The 23,153-nt window shown below is 44.4% G+C and overlaps 1 protein-coding gene across 7 annotated transcripts in view; it reads left to right on the top strand.

The window, feature by feature from the left end:
• Positions 1 to 4,325: 4,325 nt before the first annotated feature.
• Positions 4,326 to 23,153, top strand: part of LOC310748394 (integrin alpha-X-like) — a 32,546-nt gene continuing 13,718 nt past the window's right edge. For 2 of the 7 annotated variants that reach the window (XM_083584141.1, XM_083584140.1), the window contains exons 1-14: positions 6,182 to 6,348; positions 7,737 to 7,842; positions 9,450 to 9,553; positions 10,304 to 10,368; positions 10,552 to 10,666; positions 11,605 to 11,735; positions 14,776 to 14,909; positions 16,614 to 16,764; positions 17,488 to 17,638; positions 19,420 to 19,493; positions 20,369 to 20,501; positions 21,188 to 21,336; positions 21,609 to 21,743; positions 22,151 to 22,357. In XM_083584141.1, the coding sequence (XP_083440267.1) occupies positions 6,312 to 6,348; positions 7,737 to 7,842; positions 9,450 to 9,553; positions 10,304 to 10,368; positions 10,552 to 10,666; positions 11,605 to 11,735; positions 14,776 to 14,909; positions 16,614 to 16,764; positions 17,488 to 17,638; positions 19,420 to 19,493; positions 20,369 to 20,501; positions 21,188 to 21,336; positions 21,609 to 21,743; positions 22,151 to 22,357 (1,692 nt within the window). In that variant the 5' untranslated portion in view covers positions 6,182 to 6,311. Of the gene's footprint in view, positions 4,416 to 6,181; positions 6,349 to 7,736; positions 7,843 to 9,449; positions 9,558 to 9,716; positions 9,997 to 10,303; positions 10,369 to 10,551; positions 10,667 to 11,604; positions 11,736 to 14,775; positions 14,910 to 16,613; positions 16,765 to 17,487; positions 17,639 to 19,419; positions 19,494 to 20,368; positions 20,502 to 21,187; positions 21,337 to 21,608; positions 21,744 to 22,150; positions 22,358 to 23,153 lie in introns of those variants that run through there. The other 5 variants (XM_083584142.1, XM_083584145.1, XM_083584143.1 and 2 more) reach the window with 5 other exon arrangements.

Below are 23,153 nucleotides of genomic sequence, written 5' to 3'. Positions count from 1 at the left end.
GTCACCCCCCCCAGACATGGCACTGGGGGCACACCTCCTCCCGCCCCCCCCATTGCGACGACACTGCAAGTGCAACTGCTTTGGTTAGTTACACCTACAGTGGTACCTCGGGTTAAGTACTTAATTCGTTCTGGAGGTCTGTTCTTAACCTGAAACTGTTCTTAACCTGAGGTACCACTTTAGCTAATGGGGCCTCCCGCTGCTGCTGCACGATTTCTGTTCTCATCCTGAGGTAAAGTTCTTAACCCGAGGTAATATTTCTGAGTTAGTGGAGTCTGTAACCTGAAGTGTATGTAACCTGAAGTGTATGTAACCCGAGCTACCACTGTATTGGCTTTTGCCTATGGTATTTTTAAAGGTGAATGAAAAATCAGGTGACTGGCGGTCAGAAAGCCTTCAGTATTTCCTGCCACATGGTGAAATGTGTAGTTCTGTTTCTCAGCTGTGAATTCCCCTTCTCTAGTGTTGGCGTGTGCATATTTCCCAGTGGTTTTTTTGGTCACATCAGCTGTGAACAGTCCATGTGAATAGCAAGGCCAACAAACCTTGTAAAGTTTGTAGTGCTAAAATTTATAATACCACTGTTTCTGCAGCTTTACTTAACCTTCATTAGAGCTAAGGTGGTTGTCTGTGATAGGTGGTTGTCTATCTGGAAAAGATAGAAAGTTTTGAATCAGCTGCTGTACCCTTGGCCCAGAAGCAGCAGTATCTTGACTTGGGATGATTGATCGCTGGGTTTGTTTTGATTATTATTATTTTTTGCAAGAATCAAGACTTAGGATTTTGCAAACCTTAGCAACAAATTGAGAAGAGGAACATAATCCTTCTGCTTTCTGTTTGTTCCTTTGATATTTTTGTGGGGAACCAGAATAGAAAGGGCAGCTGGAATCCAAGGACTGATTTGGGCCACTTAGACATACAAAAATATCTGTTGCATCATTTCCTTATGTATATTGTTCCTCTCTTTCAATGAGTAAAAGGCATCATATGTGGCTCTTCTCTATTCCCCCAATTTTATCTACACAACAACCCTATGAGGTGGGTGAGGCTGACAGGTAAAGCACTTTCTTCAAAGGTTCAAAGTGGATAGCAAGGTAAATAGAACTTTCGGGAACCAATAAAGCTTTTCATCTTCTTTCATATAACTTAGGTTGGAAATGTAGCAAACACAAAAAAAACCTCACTACTGAAAGCAGGGTGAGGATTCAGTAGTTTTCCCTGGCACATTTTTAATACAAACTACATTTCCTTTTACTGTAGTATTAATTTCACAAAATGCAAATGATCTTGTGTGACTGCCATGATAATTTAGTTAGAATATTTTAAGGATGTATACAGTCGAACTGGCCTAAGCTTGGTGTGGAGTACCTCAGGTTAAGAACAGTTTCAGGTTAAGAACGGACCTCCTGAACGAATTACGTTCTTAAACCGAGGTACCACTGTACATTCAAAGCAGCATTATACCGCTTTAAACAGTCATGGCTTCCCCCAGAGAATAATGGGAAATGAAGTTTGTTAGTGTTGCTGAGTTATAAGAAGACACATATCCCCTGCACAGAGCTAAAATTCCCAGGAATTTTAGGGTTCTTTGAGGGAAGCCAAAACTGTTTTAAGTGGTATGACGCTGCTTTAAATGTATAGTGCATATGGGGCCTGTGGTTATGTTTATGTGTGCATGTGTATGTATGCTGCAATGCCTACTCAGAGCTAAGTCTCATTGAGTTCAATGGGGATTACTTCCAGATAAGAGAGGTTAAGATTGCTGCTTTAGGATTAGTTGCAATCATTTCCATATTATGCCTGTAGGCTTTTTATGTGTGTTTGTAGGATTTCAGTTTGTGTGTTTCTGGGGGCAGGGAATGGGTGTCTAGAGTCTCCACTGATAGCCCCTCTCCATGTTCTTTGAAAAATTCAAAACCCATTTATTTATTTCATAAAAATTTACATACCACTTGATTGGGGAAAAAATGACCCCTCAAATCAGTTTATAAAAAGCTGAAATGATAAAATCAGCAAAATTTACAAAACTTTAAAACATATTGTTATGAGTTTGTGGGGGACCAGATCCCTTTAAATACTTGGGTCAAATAAAAGTTTGAATTAATGTTTGGAGGGGACCTTAAGTAGCTGGCCTCAGCTTTCCCTGTCCAGGGAACCACCTGTGAGAGAGGAACCATCAAGGGGAACCAAGCTAATAATGGCCAAGTCATGAACCTAACAAAAGACAGAAAGAGAAGCCACCAGCAAGCCACCTGCACCCTGGGTAGTTAACACCATATATTTGGCATTTCTTTCCATGTTACTGTTATCCCTATATGTTGGTGTGTGCAGTAGGTAAATACAGTGGAACTGAAAATGAATAAAAATATTAATGGGGGGAAATGCATGTGGTTTTTAAATGTGGGCAGTTTAAGATAGATAGCAGACCTTTTTAAAAATAAATTGCTTATCAGCTGCCCACCTCCTATGCTTTTCAGCAGCAATCTGTGACCCACAGAAATTTAGTAGGTGAACCTTTGCTGATACGAAGCTATCATGGTTATTTGCAACCCACACCCTCAGAAATGTTGTGTTGCCAAAACTTTAATTTTGCTTCCAGGAAATACTGGTGACAGTTCCACAGCTTTGATAAAAACCAGCAGGCTTCAACATTGGACAGCTTTATAGGAAACAATCAAAGGCATCATTCTCTGTGGACCATACTCTCAGAGAAGAAGGATTAAGTGTGATTTAAAAGAATATAGCAGGTCTGGGGAACCTTTGGTCCTCTAGCTGTTGCTGAACCACAACCACCATCAGCCCCAGCTTGCATGGCCAATAATCAGGGATGATGGGAGTTGCTGTTGAGCAACATCTGGAAGGCCATAGGTTTCCCAGACCTGCTACTTAGTGATGCAACTCAACTATGGTTTGTTTGATTGACGTGAACCATTATATGAAATGGCTGACCGGGGAAGAAATGTACGCAGCAAGTCACTTATATTGGTAGAAGCCAATGGAGAATAAAGCCAGGTTGCTGGGACAGCGCTTTGCCCTTCACAGAGGTACAATTCCCAGAGTTCCCTGGGAAGAGGGATTGACTGTTAAACCATTCTGGGAATTGCAGCTGTACAAGAGCAACAGAGATCTGTGAGGTTCTGGTATATGATATTGTGTGTAACAGTAGTGCAACTGAGGTAAATGTAAAGGGAAGCCTGTTGGAAGAATTAAGGTGAAGTAAGGGGGGGGGAGTGAGTTTGGAATGTTGGTGGTGCATGCTGATTGGATGGGAGTTTTGAAAAGGAATTTGAATGCTGGCAGTTGAGAGTCAGTTGAGAGTTCAGTTAAGAGCAGAATGAGGGTGGGAGGAAAGTTGGCAGTGGGGGTGAAGCAGGGCTGGTTAGTTAGTAGAGGAACCAGACATGGCCCACGCCTGAGGTGGGGTGAAGCAATGCCAGAGGCGGCAGGGCAGGCTGTGTGGCATGGTGGCAGGGCAGGGCGGCACTTCCCATTTCGCCTCAAGCGGCAAAATTGAATGCGCCAGCCCTGATAGGAACAGTAATATAGAAGCCAGTGCTGCATATGAAACAAAGCAACGAAACAGAGAAAGAGGAATTGAAACCATATGCTTATGTACATCAAGTGATTATATAAGCATTGTTTATCATTTATGGTCAAGAAATTAATTGCATGACACTACCTACTTCTCATTTGGCTAGGCTAGGGGTGGAGTATTCAGATATATATTATCTGTGGTGGCGGAAGGAATAAAGGGGGATTCGTGAACTACCCATCCAAAAGCCAGCTCATAGGTGTACATCTTATTAAGAGAAGGAAGGTGGTGCAGAGGGTTGCAGGGACTGCCAGAGCATCTCATCGCACAGATGGGGGCTGGTGGCACAACAGGGTCTTCTAGCTACTCTTAGCAACTTTAACAAACGACAGTTCCCCAGATTCTTTGGAGGAAGCTGTTAATGTAGAATGCTGCTTTACTACTTTAAATGTGCGAGGCAAATGTGGCCTAAGGACAGGTCAATGTTCAATTCTGGGTAGGGGGTCGTGGGCTGAGGAGTTCCAGCCCCAGTGGTGTGTGGGTGTGGGTGTGAAAGAGATAACGAGTATACAAAATAATATCCTGGAAGTCCAAGTTTAGTCTAGGAAGTAAGACTGGGCCAACTGGGGGTCAGGTTCCAGGAGTTCAAAGTCAATAAGCAGAGAAGTCCAATGGAACAAGGTCAGGCTGTCAGAGTCATAGCTGTCAACTTTTCCCTTTTTTAAAGGGAAATTCCCTTATTCTGAATAGGATTCCTCACAAGAAAAGGGAAAAGTTGACAGCTATGGTCAGAGTGCAGAGTTCACAGAAAATTCAGGGAAGGAATACATCAAATTTAGAGAAGGCAAAAGCAAAGGAGGTAACATCCTGGACAGCTCAGAATGTAAGTGAAACCTATGTTTAAAAGAGCCCAGCCAGTTTCAGGAGCTATTGACTCCAGTGGCATTGGGGGTGAAAGGGGTGCCAGCTTGGAGGGCCCAAGTAAGCTCCCCCCCAGTCAATCACATGATGCAGTGCATGTGACCATTTGAATGACAATGCCCACCAACTCTTGGGGGGGCAGCCCTCTCAAGTATTTTATTGTGTGTGGGGGGGAAAGGGACCTTGTCTTCTAGAATTTGGCTCCTATGGCCGGGGGTTCTGTACTTTTGCTGAGGCCTCTGAGTCAGTGAGACCTTAGCCACATCCACACCTTAAAACCTATTCAGTGCACAATTAAAGCAAATGGCTTTCACCAAAGACTCCTGGGAACTGTAGTTTACTCACCACAGAACTACAACTCCCTCCACAAACAACAGTTCTCAGGGTTCTTTAGCAATAAAAGCCATGTGCTTTAAAAGTATGGCATGGATGTAGCCCCCTGAGCTGAAGATGCACTGACAACACAGATTCTACTAGTGCTGGAAATTCGAAAGAAGGTTTTTGAAGGCAACTCCTCTTCCCAGTCACCTCTTGCACATGCACATGCCTCCAACTTCTCCTCTTGACCTTTCTCTTACACAGCCACTTGTCCAGATGCTGGCTGCTTGCAGAGGCACACACCTCCAACTTCTCCTCTTGACCTTTTTCTTCATATGGAGTGAAGAAATCTATCAGCAGCAACTCTCACCTCTCACCAAAAGCCTGTAGTTCAGCCTTCTCTGAGGCACTTTTTTCCTCCTCAAGCTCTCCCATGTCTCCCCCGCTGGCTGGCTTCTGAACAATCAAAGGCTCTTTCTACTGCACTGCTGACTGCAATTCTTTACAAGTTCTCCAGCTGCCCATCTGCTCATGCAGTGTTCCCTGGAAACAGGGGTTGATTGTTAAACCACTCTTGGGGGGGGGGCAAGGGTCTCCTAACAATTCTCAGCACCCTTAAAAAGCTACTGTTCCCAGGATTCCTTGGGGAAAGATATAAAGTGTTTAAAGTGGTATGCTATCTAGGGCTTGCTGATCAGAAGGTTGGTGGTTTGAATCCCCATGACGGGGTGAGCTCCCGTTGCTCGGTCCCTGCACCTGCCAACCTAACAGTTTGAAAGTACACAGTGCAAGTAGATAAATAGGTACCGCTCTGGCGAAAAGGTAAACGGCGTTTCCGTGCGCTGCTCTGGTTCGCCAGAAGCGGCTTAGTCATGCTAGCTACATGACCCGGAAGCTGTACACTGGCACCCTCAGCCAGAAAAGCGAGATGAGCTCCACAACCCCAGAGTCGTCCACGACTGGACCTAACGGTCAGGGGTCCCTTTACCTTTACCTTATTGCTTTAAATGTACAGTGCAAATGGGGCTTAATATGTTTAAACTGAGATGGATGTCATTATATTTTTAATGTGAGCTTTTGATGTTTTCTTTTTCTTTCAATTTTGTTGTTAAACTTCCTGTATAAAACAAAACAACTAGTTGCATGTGTGAGAGAGAATTCAACAAGCAGGTCCAATTATTCTCATCCCAGCGTAAGCTGTCGGGGGTTTTAAAAAGCCTCCTTTTATTAACACGGCAGTTCAGGGCCCTCTCTTCTTTGGCCTCTGATCTTGCTGGCTTTCCATTTCGCTCATTTTCCCATCCCCTTCCAGTAGCCACACTTTCTGACTCACACAATCTGTTCTAGTCCGCCCCCCTCCCCTTGAGGGCTGGGCTTTCTTCTCAGACTCTGTATCAGATAAAGTTACACTTCTGTACTTTATGTATTCAGCTGTTTAGCTGCCAGTTACCTTCAAAGCAGCTCCATTGCCTGCTGGGCACCCTGCTTTTCTACTCTTTTCTCCACTGGTCATTTCATCCCAGTCTAAATAATACTAGGCATGGATCTCCCAGCACTTCTTTTTTACCTGGGCACAGGTAAGTGATAACAGCAAGGGAGTCTGAGGGTGTGAACTGGGGTGGGTGGGTGCTCATCCAAATGCTTTTAAAAAGCAACCTGCTCGGTCCAAATTGAGATCAGAAAAAAAACCAAAGTGTATCTATTTCTTGTGAAACCTAGTTGCAAAACAACAGCCCTGTATGATAGTCAAAGTTATTGTCTCATTGCATTCTCCAGAAGCAGCATTAAAAAAAGAAGCAGCTTCCTGCTACTTCTTTTCACCTGCTTGAAACGGCTTCATTGTTTGAAATAAATTTGCTCTAGCCTCACTTGCTCCACAAACACACAATTCACGCAATGACCGTGCTGCAGAGTAGGGGCAACTCTGACCTTAACTCTGTCCTTTGTGTGTTCTCTCCGTCCAAGAGAGAAGCTATGTACAATCAAATGAATAGAATGTGAGAAAAACTGGGCAATTTTGATGAGAACTGGAAAGTTTCTTTTTTAAAAAAACCAAAAAACAAAAATTGGCCCTGCTTGTAGCAACCTTTTGAGATTCCTGTAGGAATGTAAATTTGAATTACTGTAAATAATTTCCTGCAGCATGCATTCCCCAGACCAATTGCTTTCAGCTCCATGAGGACTTGCCCTTGCCTTTAGTATTTCATTACATGCTCCAGGGATAACCAATGTGGTGCCCTCCATATGTTGTTGGGCTCCAACTCCCATCAGTCCCAGGTAGCATCATCCCATGGATGATGGGAGTTGTTGTCCAGCAAAATCTGGAGGGCCAACCATGCTGTTAACTGCCCTGCCTTAACACATTGTCTTCAGACTAGATTGAAGTCTGGATCTGAGCCTTGACTCAATTCCAGTGCTGAGCAACAATAGTAATTGTTCTGGGTTAATTAACCTGGAGGGGTTGATTCAGATGCCTCAGACTTTTCCATAAGGACTTTATTATTCGTCTCATGACCGTTGCACCACAGCATACTATAACCAACTATTGGTATTCCTTGGATACAGATTTGAGGCTTGGCTGGAAAAACTTTGGGACTTGATTTTCATGGGCAAATTGACAAATGTTCGTTTGTTACAGATGCCTTTTATCCAACTTGATTTATCTTTATTTCTTACGTATCTCAAAATGAGCATGAATAGAGGCCTCCAGCATCTCATGGAGATCTATAGAAATAAACCTTCAACTAGTATGTGTAATGATGACCTATCTAAACACCTTACAGCAGTAACTTTGATGTACTCTCTTGCGGGGTATGGGTCCCCACTTTTCTTGTTGTATCTGGAAAAGACAAAATATATATTTTTAAAAAATCAACCTGGAATGGGGTGCATTTGTGTGTGTGTGTGTGTGTGTGTGTGTGTGTGTGTGTAAGTGGTATACTGAGAGTCCCTTTAACTCTTGCAGTGCTGGTGTCGTGGTGTTGCGGATTTAGCGTGGATGTGGCTACACCAACCATCTTTCAGATAAGAACTCAGAGCTTTGGGAGCAGCGTGGCACAGACCAGGAATGAGTAAGAGGAAGCTGATTCGGTGTCAGGGACAGGGTTACTGGAAACATAGGAGGAGGGCTCGGAAGGAAGATGAAAAAATGGCAAATGGCACTGGGGAACAAAAACAGCAAGGCCCTTAATTGGCAACACTTTTTGTATGCATTGTGACATTTTCAGTGGCCTGACCTGACCCCTAACTTCCTAGGCTTTCCTCCCTTACTTGCAACCTATATTTCTTCAGCTCCACCACCCACAGTTGCTTCACGTTTTTCCTTTTCTCCTGAATGACTGTTAAGATTCTTTCGTGCTATTCTGTCTATAGGCAGTGGCGTAGCGTGGGTTGTCAGCACCCGGGGCAAGGCAAGTAATTTGCACCCCCTAACCCATGGATTTGCGCCCCCTAACCCGTGGATTTGCGCCCCCTAACCCTAACCCCCAGATGTTGCGCCCGGTGCGGCCCGCCCCCCCTGCACCCCCCACGCTACGCCACTGTCTATAGGGATGGATGAATCTGTTCATTTCAATTTCTGTTTCTCATTTCTCCAATCTTAAATTCTGTAGCAGTCTACATATCTATCTATCTATCTATCTATCTATCTGTCTATCTATCATCTATCTATCTATCTATCTATCTATCTATCTATCTTCAACACTTTGGTGCAAAGTTCTAATAATCACATTTTCCCATGCAGCTTTGACTAATACTAGGAAACATGTAGTGCATTTGAACTGCATTTTCATGAATGTGTGGCTTTTTATGCACCTCCCCCCTTTTATATGCATTATTGTGCATGTTGGGATAGATTCAACTAAATAGTTGACCTGGTGGGAGTCAGTACAACAAGTCCTGATAGTGTGATGGTTCTTTCCCCTCTCTTCCTCCATACACCCCCCCATTGGCTCAGAGATGGGGTTGGAAAACCCCCAGAACAGTGTGTGGAGTGAGGAGAGGGGAGATTGTTCCATCAGGCAAGCAAAAATGCTCACATTGATGGAGCACTAAGGAAATTAGTGCTACTTTGAATTCTACCCATTACTTTAATGGAGGACTGCATTGTGAAATTTTCAGACATGTGAATTGTGAAGGATAGCTGTATTTCAGTCCATGTATTGGTTCAAGAAATGTGAATTAGGTCATTTCTTATTAAAATGCAAACTGAATGTAATTTCTCTCCCACCCCTACCTGTATGCATGGACCCCCCCCTGCCCATACTTCCCTCTCCCTCCCAAGCCCACCTTGTCTGAGCAGCTTTTGGCCTGATGCCTTAGTGCTGTTTCTCAGCTGAAGCAAAACTGAAGTAACTGGTTTGGCTCAAGTTCATTCTTTGTTTTCTTGGCTGGCCACTCCCTTCTCTCCCTTCTCTCTTTGTTGTCTCGTGAGCTCCTTTTGGCAGAGCACTGTCTTTTCTTTCTTTGCTTAGGGCAGGACTGGGGAGCCCATGGCCTTCCAGATGCTGCTGAACTATAACTCTCAACAGCCTCCAGCAAACATGACCAATGCTCAGTGGTGATGGGAGTTGCGGAAACACCTGAAGGGCCAAAGGTTCCCCACACCTGGCTCAGGTTACATCATAAAGTGTCACTGTATAGATACTAATCACCTGTCTATTGCCCCCCCTCACCTCAGGGTGCTTGTCGGTGCCCCACTTCAGCATGGACGAGTGAACGAAATTGGTAAACTTTACCGGTGCACCTACAGTTCAAGTGCCTGTACGGAGATTAGCATCCAACGTAGGTAACTTCTAAGTTTCAAATGAAGCTGGTCCTATCTGGGAAAAGCCAAATGGTGGTCCAGGTTATCTCAGAGAGAGGGGAGAGGGAGGTATGGGGTCAGGGTAGCCTGGGCTTGTGGTCGCTGTTGCAGGAGTGAGTAAGTTTTTTTTTTACAGAATTTGGGACTGGATTGTCTGAGAGAGGTAGGATGTCTGAGTTTCAGTTCAAGAGAAATGAGTGGGAAGCGACAAAGAGGAGGAAGTGAGAATAGTTTCTAAATTGTAAGGCTATAGTAGCCTGAGGTCAGAGCGAGGCTTCCCTACAGATCTGAGATTGCTATAAAGCTGCCTTTGCCAACCTGATGACCACCAGATGTTGTTGGACTCCAATGCCCATCAGTCCCAATCAGAATGGTCAGTGGCCAGGGATGACAGGACTTGCTGCCCAACAGCATCCGGAAGGTACCAGGTTGTCTCCCCCTGTTTATCTCTGTTTCCACTTCCCCATGCCCTCTGTTGTTTCCCTGCACCCGCTTTTAGACTGTAAGCCCCTTAGGGCAAGGACCTATCAATCTACCTCAGTACTGTCTGGTAGCTGCTGTACAGGGTTTCAGAAAAGGTTCTTTCCTAGCCCTACCTGGAGATGCTGGGGATTGAACCTGATACCTTCTGAGTGCAAAGCAAATGCTCTGCCACTGAGTTAATATAGTTGTTCTTCTCCCTTCTTAACGATTAATAATCTCGGCATGATTACTATTATTTCTTTCAGGGCCTATAGATGCTGTCAATATGTCCCTTGGTCTGTCCTTGGTTGCCAGAGATTCTCAAATCTTGGTAAATTCTTCTCTCTCTCTCTCTCTCTCTCTCTCTCTTTTTGGCACTCTGGTGGGAAATCGGCATTGTTGGAGGGAAAGAATTGAGTTTGAATGGGCCCAGATTAAAATCCTCTCCTAGTTAAATAGCATACTCAGCAAATTTGAACATATCATGAAAACTCCCTCTTTGTTCACTTGAAAGGTGTGCGGCCCCACAGTACACAGGGCCTGTGGAACAAACATGTATCTGAACGGCTACTGTTTCCTTCTGGATCAAAAGCTCCAAAAGTTCCAGCAATTTCCAGAGATCTTACCAGGTGAGACTTTGGGATGAGTGAATCTGTCAATTGGACTCTCTTGGACTCTCTTGGACTCTCAATTTGCAAATTTCAAGTTGAGTTCTCCTTATTTCCATAGTGCGCTCTGTGTGTGTGTGTGTGTGTGTGTGTGTGTTTGCATGTTTCAAAGTCCTTATGAAAAAATTTCAGCATTTTAGCATGGATTTCTCCTAATATACAGTGGTACCTTGGGTTAAGTACTTAATTCATTCTGGAGGCCCGTACTTAATCTGAAACTGTTCTTAACCTGCAGACCACTTTAGCTAATGGGGCCTCCTGCTGCCGCCGCGCCGCCGGAGCCCGATTTCTGTTCTTATCCTGAAGCAAAGTTCTTAACCTGAAGCACTATTTCTAAGTTAGCGGAGTGTGTAACCTGAAGCGTATGTAACCTGAAGCGTATGTAACCCGAGGTACCACTGTACACATTTTTGCAAGCAATTTTACCTATTTAATGCATTTTACATGTTATTTTCATTCATATATGTATTTTTATGCACACTTTCCCCTAATATACACATTTATGTACACATTGCTTGGTTGGAGAACTGCACTGCAAAATTTGGAGAAGTGCAAGTTTAGAAGGATGGCATGTTTTGGTTTGCAATTGTTTCAGGAAGTGAAAATTAAGTTGGTTTGCTTAATAGTGATCACTCCTAGGAAACTGTGCATAGGATTGAAGTTGTGCTGATCCTAATGAATTGGGTATTAATCTATGTATTGTTGAACTTTGGTGTACGCATGTGTGTGTGTAAGAATGGATCAACTCAGCTGCCTGCATTTTTGGACTCTCCTTTGGGGATTTCATAAACTCTCTTTGGCGGTGTGGCTGTGGGGGGCTGTCATGATGAGCTTTCAGAATTTACCACCACACCACTGGATATAAGGTAGATTGAAATGTTCCTTTATGTATCCCCCAGAATGCACTACCCACCCAACAGATATTGTGTTCTTGATTGATGGCTCAGGCAGCGTCAGTAACCAGGACTTCGAAAGAATGAAGTGGTTTGTCTCTGAGGTCATCAAGAGGTTGTCTGGCAGGAACACGCGGGTAATGGACACGAGGGGGGTGCTGGAGGGCACCATCATGCAATCTTATTGTGTTTTGGGAGGTCAGTCCTTTCCTGGGGGGAGGAAGACCAGCACTGGCCCCAGGTAGGCACCTTCTGTTAGCTGTGGGTATTGGCAACACTTCAGTTCCTCATATAAAACCTACATTCCTGGCTCCACCAACTAGTAGGAGGGCTTTTGCAAGTGTACTAAATGGATTATTTTAAGCATGAGAGTTTTTTTGTGAGTGCAAAGCACTCACCCACAGATAAGGCTGCCTGCTGCATCTTTGCATAAATCTTCATTTCAGTCTTGCCTCCTTCCAAAGGTTTTTCCGTTGCACCATTGGCTGGCTGTAGTTACATCCACCAGTCAGTCCCAGTGCAGAGGCACAGCAAATCTCTCTCCTTGGAGAAGGCTGTCTCTTGCATATCTGCATGAGTTGCTAGTTTGAGTTTGTGGTTTTTAGGTGGGTTGAGGAGTTGTAGCCAGAATAGTGACATGTAGAAACATATTGGCAGTGGGCTCTTTTGAGAGCAGACAGTTTGTTTCCTTACTCTAAATGTAATCCTTTTGGGGTGTTAGAGTGAAACTGTGTCTCCAATTTTATACAGAAAACAAACTAGGTTTGGGACGTGCCTGCTGTGTGCAGACACATAACTTAAAAAGTGGTTTAGAGCATTCAGAATGTGCTTTGAACTCTGGGTGAGATCCAGTTAGTCATGCTCAGAGTAGACTCATTAAAATCAAAGGATCTAAGTAGCATGCATGGCGTTGCATTGCATTCTCTTTTTAATGTTCATGTGGCTGTCATATGTTATCAGTGAATTGAAAGCTGATACATGCTAGAGCTGCATGCCAGATGATCTGTCACTGCCACATCTTTACCCCCACAATTCTCATGTTTGGGTTTCTTCCATCTTGATAGATTGAATGGGACCAGCATACAGAATTACTGGCTTCCTGATGTGACATTGAAATGTGTCTGCAGCGGCAAAACATCCCAGAGTTTCCTTGGCAAAGTTCATGTACATTCAAATTAGGGTTCTTCCAGATAGGGACATAATATTGCAAACAGATTGTTAATATATTGCAGATGGATTGATAGTAACAAGTTTGTTTTTAATTTAATTTATTTTCTATGGAAAGAGTAAATCCTGATTAAATGGTGGTGGGGATATGGATTTCATGTTGCACAGATATTATGAAAAACTTGCATGCATGAAGAACACCCTCTGTGATACAGCAGAAGCCACAGGTGGGATTTTTCCTAAGCCTAGCTCCCTCTGTATGTTATTGGACAAAACTGCAAGGAGCCTTTAAAGCCATAGTGAAGAAATCCATGATTGCAACTTTCATCATCCCATGTTAGCTAGGACTGATGGCCATGTGAGTCCAACAACACCTACTTTAAAATTAAACTCCCTCCCTGCAAACAGAAAGCCAGCATAGCATTCAAAGGGCTAGGCTAGAATCTTTCTTCCAGCTGTGCTCATATTTTGTTTGCTGGGTGCTCTGTGTTTGTGTTCACAATCAAAAGTGGAACCCCCAAATTTGTAGCCTGAAAGTGGTACAATCCATTTTGCCACCTCATTCCACTTCCAAGTATAGAACCAGCTCAACATTACCTGTTTCTCTGTGCAATGCAGCGGCGGAGGAAGCCGTTCGGGCGTCGTTCGGGCGCCTGGGGCGGGGCGCCCAGGGGCAGGGTGAGCCACCCATAGGGGCGGGGCGCACCGTGGGGCCTCCAGAGTCTGCCTGCCTCCTCCTACTCAGCTGCCCACAGCTGGGGGGGGGGGAGGCAGTGGGCGGACTGTTTGGACAGTGCAGAGCCTGCATGCGCCCAAGCCACCACGTCTCTCCCAGGAGAGATGCATGGCTCGGGCGCACTGCAGGCCCCGCAGTGAGTGCCACCCAGCATTTTGTCACCCCCCTCAATGGTGGCACCTAGGGCAGCCTGCACCCATCTCACCCCCCTTCCTCCACCCCTGGTGCAATGCCACCACAGAGAATCACTTTTTGGGTAGGCTACAATGTCAGTTAGCAGGACACTCTGTTAACCAGCCCTCTGTCACTTGTGAATGCAAGAGGGAAAGGGGTGTTTTTTCTGTTGATGAAAGTAACTGGTTTCCCGCCCAGCTGTGAACCCTGTGCAGGAAACTGCACTAATACCACATGTTAATTGTAAAGTTTGACAATCCTGCAAGTGTTGCTTGCGGCGCATGCAAGGCCCTCTGTCAGTGGTGGGGCAGCAGGCTTTGCATGCAGAAATTTCTAGCTTCTATTCTCCAGTTAAAAGGACTGGTTATGAGATCATGTGACAGAGCGCTGCCTGAAGACCTGGAGGTGTGGGGACCTTTAGTCCTCCAGATGTTGCTGAACTATAACTCCCACCATCCCTAGGAATTGGCTATGCTTGCTGGTGCTGTTTGGAGTTGTAGTTTAGCAACATCTGAAGTGTCAAAGGTTTCCCACACCTCCCCTGAAGAGTCAACCTCAGAGCTCATCCACACTTACCTTTGCTCTGTGCTTTCTAGGCACAGGTCCAGGCTTTCCAGGTCTGTGTCCAAGCACTTTTTTGTGTGTCTCTGCACCTTCCCTGGGGAAACCCATGTTTTACTGCTGAATCAGAGCGAATGTTTAAAAGCCAAACACTTCCTTAGATTCAGTGGCAAACAGCGGGTTTTCTGGTGGGAAACTGGTGGGACAAAAAAAAGTAAACCACTCATACCCGTGCCTACAAATCACAGACCTAGAACCTGTGGCACAAATGCCTAGAACCTGTGGCACAAATGGAAGTGTGGACGAGACCTTAACCTATCGCACTCCGAGGAGCTTGGCCTGCTACTTCAGCCAGCTCCCAGGTTTCACTCACTAAGGGTCTCTTACAGTGCAATCTACTATGTTCTAATCAGAAGTAATTGTCTTGTTGAGTTCAGTGGGGCTTCTTCCCAGGTAAGAGGGTATAGGATTGCTTCTTGGACCTCTGGAGACCAGGTAGCCCTATTCATTAACTCCCTTTTTTGTCTTTCTCTTGTTAGTTTGCCCTGGCACAGTATTCCACTGGCTTCACAGAACACTTTGATTTCAATGCTCCAGATCCTTCTAATAATGTCTTGGGTATCACACAAAATCGCGGCATGACCTATACAGCCACTGCCATCAGAAAAGTTGTGTATGTTCAAGAACCTTATTTCTCTGCAGAAACAGCTTGCTCCATCTCTTCCCCTTTTAGGCACAAACTAGGCATGAATAATAGTTCAGTTCTGTTATCAGAATGAATTGCTAGGTTAGAGACTTGTGAAGAGTTTTTAAGATGTTCCAACATCATTGTGGTCCAATATCAAACAAAAATAAATAAATTCAAAAGGTGTCCCAACAGCTAATTAATATTACAGGGAGAAGAACTAGAAGCTTGCTGTTTAGGGCTCATCCTCTTCACTCTCAGCTTCATCACTATCTCCCAATCCCTCTCTATCTCTGTCCAAACTTTAGCTCTCAGTTCAGTTCAGTTAGCTTAGATCCACAGAAACAAATTCATGCTCAGTCGATGCAAGCAACAATGACTATGCCTGGCTTCCATGGTGAGAGACAGTATGCTTCTGAAGGCCAGTTGCTGGGAATCACAAGTGGAGAGTGTACTGTTGCATTCAGGCCCTGCTTGCAGGCTTCCCATAGGCATCTGGGTGACCACTGTGAGAACAGGATGCTGGACTAGATGGGCCACTGGCCTGATCCAGCAGGCTGTTCTTATGTTCTTAAGATTGTGCAGTTGGCTGCTAAGCCCTAGTAAACCGGCTGTACATCTCCCATTATCAATCAGCTTTTACCTGATTATCCCTAGGATGGTGGCTCAGGCCCCCAACCAATATTGGGAGGTGCTCTTTTGTGGTCCCTCTAGCAGCCACAATCCCTTCTGGGCAATCTTTCAGGGGCCACACACTAGTGATGGACAGGGCCAGAGGCAAAAGTGCTTTTTGCTTGCCTGGGTAGAGGACAGAGAGGGATGTGTGGATGTGCATAGAAAGTAGCCTACTGTAGTGTACTGTACTGTAATGTTTACATTATCACCCCCACTTTTGTTCCTGGCTCTATCCACCACTAGCATGTAGATGTTGGAAGGTTTCTCAGAAAACAATTTGGCCCTCAGTCTGCAAAAGATTTCACACTTCTGATGTAATGAACATGTGCTGAGCTCTCATAGGATCTTCTTCACACTATGTTGCTGCCCATGTCTAAACTCTGCCTTTTTAGAGAGGAGTAAGAATAGCACTAAAGGCATTTACACTTGTGGAAATTCTGCTATTTTTCCCTTCTGGGAAAGCTACTTTTAGGAAAAGTCAGACTTTCTGTTGTCTACAGAAAACTGGAAGAATTGCGGGGAAAATACTAGATGGCAATGACTGGATTAGGCAATGTGTGGATGCACCACAAAAAGTGAGTGGATGAAGAATGGCAATTCCACACTATATGTCTTCTGGGGAAGCATTGTAAGTTAATGCCTGATCAGTGTGCACATGGGAGAGAAAACTGAGGAAACATTTGAACATCATCAATTAGGCTTTCGCATTTGTATTAGGAAGCAATTTTTGATACAGTAAGACTCCCCTTTAAGTTCAAAGCATAAAGCCTGTTTTTAAAGAGGTTGCCCTCAGAGATGGGCACTCTGTGGTCCTCCATATGTTGCTGGACATTAGCCCCAGCCAACATGGCCAATGGTGATGAATGAGGAGAGCTATAGGCTAGCAACATCTGGAGGGAAACAGGTTCTCCTCCCCAGCGTTACATCTTTACTCTATCCCCTCTTGTTTTCTCCTCTAGGCTGCTTTAGGGAAATGCAAACAATGAAGTCCTTATCCAGTTCTCTTCTCTTTCCAAGGAGGGAGATTTTTATCCCAAGGAAAGGCTCCAGAAATGGATCTACCAAGATTCTTGTTGTGATAACAGATGGTCAAAAGAATGATAAACTGCAGTATTGGGATGTGGTGCCAGAGGCTGAACGAGCAGGAATTATCCGTTATGCTATTGGGGTGAGGATTCTGCAAGGAGTCTTCTAGGTTTACTAAACAGTACTGTATGTGAATTTCCACAAAATCAGTTATTTAATTGCTTTTATTTGGATGTTTATAGCCTTTCTTGTTGGCAGTGCTAATTTCACATTTCCTGAGCATTTAGCTCATTATGCTTTATAGTTGTGGCTGTGCCCCTGCTCACATTGCTTACCAACCCCACCTACCCCCCTGTTGAAGTAGGAGTAGTGAAATTGCAGCTAAGAAGCTCAAATCATATTAATGACTGACTGATACCCTTCTTTGGAAATTAAGCCAATTTTGGGGGAGCTCTGGCCCCCTGCTCCTCCCTACTTGGCACCACCCACTTGTTCAGACTTCTAGGACTTCCTCGTGAAATTGGTCTAAGGGCAGATCCACACCATATGTTTACAGCACATTCAATGTCTATTTAATGCTCATGACCTCTGCCAAAGAATCCTGGGAACTATGGTTATCTTCTCACAGAGCTACAGCTTCCAGCACCCATAACAAACTACATTTACCAGAATTCATTGGTGGAAGCCATGGTGTTTGAATGTACTTTAAATGTATGTCTAAGTCTGAAGTACAGATACACCCTTAGAACATAAAATTCATAGAGATGGAGGGTGCTAGTTCAGTTACCTGCCCCCCTGCCAAGTGGATTGCTCACCTGCATAGGGACCAAATGCTCACATCTTTTCTCTCTTCTGTCTGATGAAGGTTGGCAATGCTTTCTCAACTCAACGTGCCAGGGAAGAGCTGAATGCCATCGCTTCTGAACCTGACAACGAGCATGTATTTGCAGTGCACAATTTTGATGCCCTGAAAGGCATCCAGGATCAGCTACAGGATAAGATCTTTGCCATAGAAGGTAATAACAGGAACCTTAGCACTGAGAGGAGGCATTGAAGTCCCTTTCGCCAGTCCTTGTCTGGGACTGTGTATCACTGAGAATGGTTTATTCCATGATCATATGACATTTCTAATTTGCAAAGGGGTTTGTGGTCTTTACTTTGTTTGGCCTCACAATCACTTTATACGGTGAGTCAGTATTATTCCCATTTTACAGATGAAGAAGACCTGTGATTGAGATAAATGAGCTATTTGCTGTAGAGGTATAACTTGAACATAGATCTCCTAGACTTAAAAGCCTGCACCTGGAATACTACCTCTCAATATGTGGTACAAAAGGAAAGTCCTCTAAGCTTCAGATGGGAAACCTGTGGTTCTCCAGATGCTGTTGGACGCTTTGCCTTGCTGGCTGGGCTGATGGGAGTTAAGAACATAAGAAGAGCCCTGCTGGATCATACCATAGTCCCATATTCTGTTCTCATAGTGCCTAACCATTTGCCTAGAGCAGTGGTTCTCAACCTGTGGGTCCCCAGATGTTGTTGGACTACAACTCCCATCATCCCTGAGCTCTGGCCTTGCTAGCTAGGGGTGATGGGAGTTGTAGATCAACAACATCTGGGGACTCAGAAAGGCTGGCCTAAAGGAAGCCCACAAGCAGGACCTGGAATACAGCAGCGTATATGGAGGTCCGCATGTTCCTCATGCTTGCTATAGCACCATCTGGTGTGTCTGCTGCTAAAACAGGGAACAGCTTCGGCCTCTAACTATGTGGGATGCTATATATTGTTATAGGATTGGGCGATTAGTCTAAAAGTCATCCCTCCAAGACTGGTGTTTGTATATATTTTAAATGTAGGAAAAGTGACTTCCAACAAGGTCCAGCCAGTCTCTTTGTTAACTTAATGATTCTAGTCAAGTTTCTTAGGTATCACTTGGCTTAACTAAGGAATCCAAGAGACTGGTTGATACAGAAACTACTAGTTGGAGATGCTTTCAGAAAGTGGGCTAAAGAGGGCAGTTCCCCTCACCCTGGTTGGAGGTGGTGCTGTCATTAGGTGTAGGGAAACAATAAACCTGGGGGGCAATCTCATATTCGAGTGGCTGAGAAAGAGCTACAGAGCCTTGAATTCTCTTTGTGTTGAATCCAAAGCCATGGCTTTGCCCAAAAAATCTAATAGGGGAGCAAGATCCACTGGAGTGTTAATGCCATTAGCTCGTTTACCTTATGCTTAGCTTGCAGTATAAATAAAACCACGTCACCAAGACACCACCACTTCCACAGTGAAGACTGTGGTTTCTTTATGATATGTGGTTTATTTACACATATATGCAACCTGAGCCAACAATAGAGGGGCATTACTATTGACAGGCGCAGATTTACAAAAGATCCCTGCATTGCAGGGGGTTGGACTAGATGACTCTCGTGGTCCCTACCAACTCTACACTTCTATGATTCCAGTGAGCTTCATTCTAGGGAAACCAAACCTGAGTTGTGCATTGGCACCCCTGAAACCTCTCATAGCTTGGAGATTGTGGACTGAACTATACAGCTACAAATAAAAAGTTTTAATTGTGTTGGAAAGTGCAATATACAAGTGTGACACTAGATGATGACAGTGAGCTATGCCAAATTCAATGTGTTTTTTTTATTAAAAAAATTAAGCATTTTCACAGGTTTTTCAAATATCTATGTAGATTCCACCTGGGTGGAATTTGGCAATTCAAATACAGGGTTCTCTTATAACCTCTCCTATGTGCTCTTCCTGTTTGTCTGTGTCCTGTCCCCACCCCTCCTTGCAGGTACCCAATTCCAGAGCAGCAGTTCCTTCCAGATGGAAATGTCCCAGAAAGGATTCAGTGCTTTACTGACTCGGGTGAGTCTGGCCCCTAGAGTAGGGTGTGTGGAATCTTTGTTCTTCCAGATCTTGCTGAACTACAGATTCCATCTCCCCCAGTCAGCATGGCCAATGGCCAGGGATGGTGGCAGTTGTACTTCAGCAACCTCAGGAGGAAGAACGTTTCCTGCAGGAAGAATCCAGGAGAGTCCTAAATGCCTGCAAGCAGAATGATTTTTGTTAATGAAGAATATATTCATAGATTAACTGCACGATCCCATTTCTATTACTGTATTCAGTTGTTCCATCAGCATGGACCTATTTTCCTCAGTGAAAGGAAATACAAAGTTGGAGATGGTATTCAGAGAGTGCTCTGGTGCTCAGGTCTTGCTTACATGCTTTCCATAGGCATCTGGCTGGCTACTGTGAGAACATAATGCTGGATTAGATGGGCCATGGGGATGTTCCAGCAGCGCTCATCTTAGAGCCTGATGTTCTTGTCTTAAAGAATAATGGAGGGAGGACATGGCCGCAAGAGATATTTCTATACTCTTACTTGCAACCTTGAGAGTCAGAAACTTGCTTATAAAATCGAAAGTGAATATTCACAGGATGCTGAATTCAATCCCAGTTAGCAACAAGCTTAAAAAGGATTGAAATTTGCAGTACTGCTTTAGGATCACGCAACCATGCTGGTTCTGGATGGATGATCCTGTGAGCCAAAGGGAGAAAAGATGGCTGGCTCAGCAGTGGTAGTGCTACTTACTGTAATGCTCAATTGCAGTTGTAGGGATTTTTTTTAAAAAAAATATTTCAGTTTTTCATTTTCCCCTAATCCTCCTTTTTACTTTTTCCCACCTGTTGACGTTGATTTGTGGACAACTCTTCCTGCTGTGTTGCCTGCCGTGATTTAGGATGGTCCTGTCTTGGGAGCAGTAGGAGCATTTGACTGGTCTGGAGGCCTATTTCTGTATCAGAACAGTAACAGAGACTCAAGCTTTCTTAATGCCTCCAGCACCACTGAGGAGATGAAGAATGCTTATCTTGGTAAGTATTAAAACAAAACTCTCCAGCTAGTGGTGGTTGGTGCCCATGGGGGGGGGGGACTGTTGGAGCAGAAGGCAGGGAGAGCAGCAGTAGGTGGGGCCAGACCCAGTGACAGGCAGAGCCACCCCCTGACTGGTTGGAAATAAGAAAGCAGGCAGATTGGGGGCTGGCTGAGATAAGACTGAGGTTGGTTGGGCAGTGCCCCATTCACCCTAATGGACCAGCTTCTGCTGCCTTCCCCCCACCCCAAGTTTACCATGTTTTACTGCAGTACATTTCCACCCCAGAGGCAGCTACATCCTGGCAGATCCTACCCTTTCTCCATTCAGGAGCACAGATAGAAATTACCATCTAGGTACTCTTAGCACCACACATTTTCCCCCTGTCTCCACTCTTCAGATTCCTGCATCAAATAATTCATTATAAGAATTCTATGTAAGCAACTGCGCTAGCTGTATGCTATACTGAGTGACAGTGTGGTATAGTGGTTAAAGCATCATGCTAGGGCTGTGAAAATTGCGGCTGAAATCCCAGTCAGCCATGAAGTGACCTTGTGCCACTTGCTATCTAGGTGGGGAAAAGTTGTTTTGATCTGCTACTGGGTAGTTGAGAGGGAGAGACCCTTGCAAAGCAGCCAGAGATGTTCCAGGAGATCCCAATCAACCTTTTGCACACCCCTGCTCTAGGCTATTCTTCCCAAGCTGTCCTGCTTAATGGGAGAAGTGGGCTTGTAGTGGGAGCCCCCCGCTGTGACTACGTGGGCAAAGTGGTTCTCTTTGAGAAAGCGGCCAGGAGTGGGAAGTGGCAGCTAACAGCTGAGGCTGTTGGAGAACAGGTATGAACTGAGCTGGGCTAGGGCAAAGGAGACTGGTGGTGGAATGGAGAGACTGTGCAGAAAGCTTCTGAACCTGGAACGGAGGTGAGGAAGCTATGGCGACAACAATGAGATATGATGAAAATGGCTCCAAGATAGAAGCCAGAAGTGGGGACCTTTTTTTGTTGCTGTTAAGGGCTGTGTAGTGCTGGCTGTGTAGTCATAAGTGGCAGACAGGTCTGAGAATGGAAAGTAGAAGCGAAACTCAAGGGGACATTTGTCTGATGCCACAGGTTGGTTCCTATTTTGGAGCGGCGCTGTGCTCTGTGGACCTTGATCAAAACACTGATACGGACTTGGTGCTGGTTGGAGCCCCCATGTACTATGATGCTATTACAGGTGGAAGGGTTTATGTCTGTCATTTTAAGGTAAGGGAGAAGATGGGGAGAGTACATTAGATTGAGACCTTGAGGTGGGGTTGCTTGCTTGGAAATGTTTCAAGTGTTTTATTTGTTTTTTTTTATAATATTTTTATTTTTTCCATATAAACACAACACAACAAACATAAATATACAAAGACAAAAACAGAACAAAAAACATGTATCATTTCATATCCTAATTTCATATACCTTTCTTCCCCGACTTCCTCATGCCTCCCCTTTCTGTATTCCAAATTCATCGATTGTTCAGCAAATCTTCCCTTATTTTAATTTAAATTTAGACTATTCTTCCTTATTCTCCTTGTCTTAACCATTGCTAATAGTAACCATTTACTTTCCAGTCCAACATCATTCTAACTTTCATTTCAAGTGTTTTATTTGACTACTCTGTATAGCAAGGAACACTTCACTGCACCACGACTTTGAAAGGAGAAGCAGGGCACGTTTTCAGTCGCTTTGGTGCCAGCATGGTAGAAACAGGTGACATCACCGGGGATGGATGGATGGATGTGGCGATTGGGGCACCCATGGAGAACGAGAATGTAGGAGCCTTATATATATTTGGGGGGAAACGAACATCTATCAACCCCAAGTACCTCCAGGTGAGCTCAATACCAGTTCCAGCCTACAAAGGACCTACCTTGCTTATGCTGCCTCCCATGAGGCCCTTGCTCAATGCGACTGCCTCATTTTTCCTATTCTTTGTGCACTTAGAGGTACATCTAGAGTTGCTATACTGGTCCTTTTCTCTGAAATCATTTTTTATAGAGATTCCAGTCAGTGTTGTTTATTTGATGCAATCCAGTGTTTAGCACTGGGTGGATTGGTTTGGGGGGGGGGGGAATAAAATAATTTTGCAGCACAAATCTTTCCAGTGTTGGAAAAGTGCTATGGAGGCTTTTCATGGTTCCTCTGACTTTAATTTAATTTTTTCTTCTTGGAGGGTCTGTTTATTTTATTTCTTCATGCTGATTGCAGTTAAAGGATAACCTCTTAAATTTGCCACTTGAATGGCTTCTCTTAGGGTGCTTCCAGATGGTAACTGTTTTGCAGGTCAGGTTCAATCACAGATTGACAAATTCAGGTTGTGTAATTAAAGTGGATTTAACATTATTACAAAGCAAGCCCACTTCTTGTGATGTCATGTAACCTACTCTTAAACAACTTAGGATAACTTCTCAATAAACATGTAATCTGAAAGCAACTTGGGTTGGTCCTGGGTCAGTTTCTGTTCCCATGGGAGATAGGCTTTGATTTATCTATGGGTTAGATCTAGGCTTATTCATACTTAGAACTGACCCAGTGAAGTTTAATTAATTTCAGTAGGTCTACTTTTAGAATGACTGCATCTGGAGCAAGCCTATTATCTTTCTTTCTTTCTTTCTTTCTTTCTTTCTT

The sequence above is a fragment of the Podarcis filfolensis genome (assembly GCF_964270895.1).
Source record: "Podarcis filfolensis genome assembly, chromosome: 13".
In the NCBI taxonomy this organism is placed as follows: domain Eukaryota; kingdom Metazoa; phylum Chordata; class Lepidosauria; order Squamata; family Lacertidae; genus Podarcis; species Podarcis filfolensis.
This window is presented reverse-complemented; position numbering and strand designations above follow the sequence as displayed.